General features: G+C 36.8%; 1 protein-coding gene across 1 annotated transcript in view; it reads left to right on the top strand.

Moving 5' to 3' along the window:
* MYO6 (myosin VI) overlaps positions 1-5,668 on the top strand; it is an 81,057-nt gene extending 75,389 nt beyond the window's left edge. The window contains 3 exon segments of the mRNA XM_009333234.1: positions 1,539-1,565; positions 3,754-3,972; positions 5,434-5,668. Of these exon segments, the coding sequence (XP_009331509.1) occupies positions 1,539-1,565; positions 3,754-3,972; positions 5,434-5,633 (446 nt within the window). The 3' untranslated portion in view covers positions 5,634-5,668.
* Positions 5,669-6,250: the final 582 nt, after the last annotated feature.

The raw sequence follows: 6,250 nt of genomic DNA, 5'->3' as shown, positions 1-6,250 counted from the left end.
CTTGCCCCGCCGCCCCACCCCCCAAGTCCAGTGATCGCCTGTTATAGAAGGAATCTAAGAAATGAGCAGAATCACAGCAAATGGATGTAATAATTCAGTCAGATCTTTCCTGCTGTCTTCTGGTTCCGTGATTCTTGTGTTCCTGGCCACGCAGTTAATGGAAGAGGCAGAGGAAAGGGAGGATGGGGAGAAGGTGCTCTCCAAGGTCCCGTTAGCCTGGGATTAGAGCTGGGGCGTAGGGGATACAGATCCCAGGGGATACAGGTGCCCTACTTACTCTCAGTGTTAGTCCTTATACAAGGTGTTTCCTTCCCCTTGATTCATTTACCGAGTTATGCATTGCTTTGAGCATTACGTGAGAATTTGAGCTTTTCAGGGAACTTTGGTAACAGATATATGGCAGGTAAAATCTGGACCCCTGGAAAAGATGTTATCAAAGAATGGGTCTTTGTGGCCATGCCTAGTAACGTGGTTTGAAGCGCTTAAGAAAGCTTATGACTGAAACAGCAGGAAAAGGCATTTGAAGCACTTCTGCAAAGTGGTAAGTTGCTTTGAATTTGAGCTTGCAAATTCTGTCTGGAGCTAAATGGATAAAATAAATATTCATGTGCAGGATTGCTGATGGGGAAGTATCAAAGAGCAGAAAATCTTTGGATTTGTGCAAACAACGCTTGGAATATTCATGATCTCATCACATTTAGTTAGACATTTACTGCATTCTTTTCAATGTTTTGCATTACATTTTTTTACTTTTCTTGAAATATAGCTTCATATTTCTGAAGAAAAGTTAGAACATTGCAGTTCAGAAGTCACTGATAGTGACCTTCAGAGACTCTCGTTAATGTCAGAAGTAATTCTTCCCATTGCAAATAGTTATACTACATGGGCATTTCAGATCTATGTATTGTAATGACCTGAGAAGGTAGTAAGAAGGAACTCTGATTTCTTAGATGTTTAAGCTAAAAGTCTTTCCGGTGTCAGTGGATGTGTACTTCAAATGATGTAGTTTCTTCTTTCCGTCTTTTCACTAATGTCATATAATTGTACGGGTATCCTTTAATTAAGTTCACACATTCAGTATAGAAGCTAAACACTGGTTTGCATATTATTATCGGAATAGGCAGGTTTGGTATTAATAGAAGTCTGGAAATTTTTTCATTGCAGAAATGTCAAAAATTCAAAGTACTTAAGTTAATTAACTAACCAATTTGTTACAGCAACCTGTGCTTAGCATGTATACAACTGAGGTTTTGTAACACGCATCGCAAATCATTGAAGTAATCAATTTCAAAAATAAATCCTGATGAAAATAGAAGCAGTTGGAAATCTATGAAACTTGAGGAAAGGAGACATTTTGTATATGTCAGTGAGCAGAAAATGAATAGAAATACTTAGCTCAACATCTGTGTTTATTTTGTAACTAGAATTTCCGTATGTCTGTCGTCAGCATTGGTGAAAAAATGTTGAGGTAATGAAACTATAACTTACAAAGGATCAGCACTTTTATGTTTTGTTCAACATGTAATATTTGTTCACAGATTTTGCACCATTTTTGAGCAACTCACGTAAGTGGGGAGTTGGTTATTTAAGCTAACTTTGAAGAATAGGAACACTTGAGAGCTCTATACTAACGTTAATTAATCCAGTGTTTTGCTACACGTGTACATAGAATTTAATTGTTCAAAAAGATTCTATTTTACAATTTGGCAATGTTATTCAACTGATGGTAATTATGTTACTTTAGTAATTTACAAATGTACTTTACTGCTTACCTTCATGAGATCCTACCCCTTTGAGCAGTCATGGGAAGGGAGAATGAAATAACCTTTTTATGTAGGTTATTTGAAGGTACAATCTCCTCTTTCCCCCACCCCACACCCCCCCCTCAAGAAATACCGTGCTTGTTCTAACATTTTTTTACTGTCTGCACATGGCCTTTTGTTGTAGCAAAACTCTGGAATCAGCTTAATATAACAGCTATTTTCCTAGAACACAAACTAACATTCAGGTGATGGTTTCTTTCGAATAAAGAACTACAATTCCATAGCACTGAAAAGTAGAGGCTATATTGGCTGCTCAACTTTCCTGTCCTCTAGATTTCCTCTTGGATTTAGGTATGCATAGGGGTAGAAATAAGTCTTAGCAATTACCATTGCAGTGCAAAAAGTGTTTGACAATACTAAAGCACTGATCTGCTGTGACAGATATTCAGACAGTTTGCAGAAAATAGAATTAATTTCCTATAAACTGTAGACTATGTCTCCCTGTAAAATACATGCTTTATCAGAGTTGACGTCTAAAAGTAGCATTCACCTGTTAAAATCCATTTTGTTTTTCTTCTCTTCGTTTATGGAAAAAAAACAGGGGGGCACAATTTGTATAGTACTTTTTTTTTTAAGATTCTGTTCTTCACATTTAGAAAAACTAATTTTGCTTGAATCTAAGTGGAAGAAATTTCAAAGTGCAGTTGCGAGTCTTATTAGTCTTGTTCATAACTGTAAAATTACATTATTAGAAGTGATCGTCATTTTTCGTTTTATCAAATTTTAGCTCAAAAATTAGCTTTGCAGCTTAATAGACAATGGACAAAAAAGGAATTCGCTTTTAATTATCCCCTTTATGCTGAAAAATGGAACTGTTAATACTGATTTTCTTTTCTAGAGATGGCATAGATTCACATTCAGAATTTCTTAAACAGGGTATTTGTAACAGTGGTATTGTAAACCACTAAAACAAGATAAGTAAACTTTTGCAAGAGGCGGTTATTAAAGGAAAGGATCTTGCTTGTAAGAGCATTTACTATTTAAAACTGATTATGATAGCATATACGTAACATTAAGAAGGTCGATCAGTCGATGAGTTAACATAGAGAGTATTTGCTTTTATTCAAAAGAAAGTTTCTCTCCAAAGTCTGAAATGTGTGGGACTCTGAGGGAGTCCAAAAATGCATCATGGGAAATGTTTACCAAAAATATATATGAAGCTTTAAAAGATTTCATATAACTCTGTCTCCTCTAGAAGTTTGGTCTGTTGATCTTAATGGTCTGAAATAAACAATTTCTTCAAAAAAGAAAGGGGCCAGAGGGTAGTTCTAATGCTAGAGTTTAGTACACAGAAATGTAGGCAGAAAGTTAGGTTTGGTGTGGCAGCTTTGTAATAAGCAGTACTTGTTGTCAACATTTCTATTAACAAATTAGTCACTTCTAACAGTATTGCACACCCTTCTGTGTTGACTGTCAAAAATCTTCAAGTGGTGCTTTGTATTTTTGTAACTGAAAATGCTTCTTTGCACTGTGATCTTGCTCTACAAAGAGATGGATTGAACTAGAGCAGTTATGGATTAATGTTTCCGGTTGGTAAGAAATTTTATATGGGAGGTTTTACTTTAAATATTGATTTAAAGCCGGATATGTTATTTTACTCACTTTGTTTTTTTCTAAAAATACCTGATGTCGTTGAGCAACCTAGTGTTACACATAGATACAATAGTTAACGTGAGCCCTTCCTCACCAGTGTTGTAGCTGTAGTGATTAAAAGAATGCACGTCGTACGAGACGGGAATACTTTTTAGGTTTGATGAGACTTCAGATGACCTTGTATTCAGAGAGAATCTCTCAGGTTTTGGGGGGTTTGTTTTGTTTGTTTTGTTTGGCTTTTTTTTCCTTTTACTTTGATTAATCAAGCAACTCATAATACGGCTTTCTTGTTTTCTGTTTTTTTGTTTGCTTCTTTCTGGGTTTTTTTGTACGATAGCTCAACAGAACCCGACAACCCAGCTACCAGCCAGACAACAAGAGATTGAAATAAACAGACAACAGCGTTACTTCCGCATTCCCTTCATCCGTCCCGCGGACCAATACAAAGATCCGCAGAACAAGAAGAAGGGTTGGTGGTATGCGCATTTTGACGGGCCGTGGATCGCTCGACAAATGGAACTTCATCCTGACAAGGCACCCATTCTCCTTGTAGCAGGTTGGTATTGAAAGCAAAATCCAAATGTTGAAAAGGTTCAGAGCTGATAACTTGCTTTAGAAAAAGAGGCTGATGATACAAGTTTCCCAAGTTGTCCCCTCTTTTTTTCATCAGCAGTTCTTGTCTGGGCAGAATGTGAGAATTTGGGACTGCTGTCGATGGTGGCCAAATGTTACGGAGTATCATTTGGAGATGTAACTTGTCACGTGTTTTACTTGTACTTTAATCTGGGAAATCATAGACAGAGTGGGAATCCAAATGTAAATGGTTTTATTATTATGTGTCCTCAGATTATTCACGGAACTGGGGACAGCGTGAAGATAAAACATCACAATTTATCTGGAAAAGTTCAACTCATCATTGTATTGTTGTTTTTTAGTTAGCTTTGAAAAATAACAGCAGTTTGCATCAAAACAATTTGTGCGTATGATATATTGTCTTTCCATAGCATGGTGCTAAAAGCAAACTGATGCTTTCACCATATTTATGCTGCCTAGCATGGGAGAATAGCTTTTTAATCTTAAACATTTAAAATAGGAACTAAATGTTGCAATGGATAGGCAGAGATTTATCTGGTAATGAAATGTATCCTCCTTTTCTGGAGGATAACGAAAGGGGGAGAAAACACTGGAGAAATGCTGTTTACAGTTCTGTGTTTTGAAGGTTTGTATTTAACTTGGGGACTGAGGAAAAGGCCATAAACAATTTGTTTAGCTTCAGAGTGATGCTCTACCAGCAACAAAATTCCTTTGTTTTCTGCTAATTATTTTTAATAGAATTCCTTATACCAACTGTTGCCTGTTCAGTGTCAAAGCCCATAGCTAAAAGCAGCATTGTTGTCGTGAATACCACATTCAATGGATCACCTATTAAAAATAAGATTAAAATATAGCGAGTGAGCTACACTCATCGTTTCATTGGATTCCCTGTGTCAGTTCCATTTGGTAAACACTGTTTGTTTAGCACGGGAGGCTGGCGGAGTAGGAATACTGGCTACTTGATCAAAAGTCTTGAGTTCTTAGGCACTTTGCTACATTTAAACAAGTTAAATAATAACAGCAGTTCAGCGTAAAACTGTGTAAAAATGAAAGTATGTGGAAAACAAATGCGGTTGTCATCCCGTGGTGGATTTTAGGAGAATATATCTAGATCTGATCTTGATCTTCTCGGCTTCTTTCCTTTGTTCGTTTTTGCTCGCTTTTTAAGCACGATTTTGTCAGTGGCAGCATCTGATACTAGTTTATTCTGATACCGCTTTTCTGCTCTGTGTGTTTAAAAAAAAAAAAAAAAAAAAAAAAATCTGTGTCTGAGGACTGATTTCCTCGTAAGCTCTGAAGTCTGATAACAAACCAGAGCCTGAGAGAGGAAATCTAATTAACAAAGACCTGATCTTTGTTAATGGGACCTTTGAATGATGTAAAAGATCTGTGAAGATTTTTCTTTTTCCCTTTACCATTTCAGGTAAGGACGATATGGATATGTGTGAGCTTAATCTTGAAGAGACTGGCTTAACTCGAAAGCGAGGTGCTGAAATTTTGCCGAGACAGTTTGAAGAAATTTGGGAGCGCTGCGGAGGTATCCAGTATCTTCAAAAAGCGATTGAAAGCAGACAAGCTCGCCCTACGTATGCTACAGCTATGCTGCAGAACCTATTGAAATAAATGGTCATTTTGCACAGTAGCGTTCGAGATGAGAACCCTTGCCCATGATACAAAGGGAAGAGTTCCTCTGTGCAACAGAGGGCGTAAACGTTCTATAATCGTATTAGAGATGTTTAATATAAAGTGAACAGATTTTATTAATCATGTGGCTTGTTAATTTGTACTTCATGATGTTTAATTTGTGTAGTGAACTTCACTAGGTATGAGGACCTTGAAGAAATTTCAGTCGGTGTAGTTTGTTGCATTTTGTTCATATGTTGTATTTTCTTTAACGGTTTCTGTTATAACTCTTAACGCTTTCAAGCGATCTGTCTATACTTGGGTACATATTACAAAGAACTGCATTGCAACCACCTTTTTATAAAATCACCTCTGTAAAACACTGAATAGTTGGCTTCAAGCGGTGGCCTAGTAAAGAGGATATGCTGTTTCTCATAACTGGAATTGTGAGGCCTTAGCTTTGACTTCTGGAGAAGTTGGAGTACACTCTTACATAATCTGAGACATTTTATGTCCTGATTTGAAAACTGGCTAGTGTCTGTATTTACTGACTTTTTTCAGAAACTGATGGGAAATCCTCCTAAACTTGAGACCCATAAATTCCTATTTAATGCATT

Source organism: Pygoscelis adeliae, unplaced genomic scaffold, assembly GCF_000699105.1.
Source record: "Pygoscelis adeliae isolate BGI_AS28 unplaced genomic scaffold, ASM69910v1 Scaffold57, whole genome shotgun sequence".
Lineage (NCBI taxonomy): Eukaryota > Metazoa > Chordata > Aves > Sphenisciformes > Spheniscidae > Pygoscelis > Pygoscelis adeliae.
The sequence above is the reverse complement of the archived record's forward strand: the minus strand, read 5'-3'. Positions and strand labels throughout refer to the sequence as shown.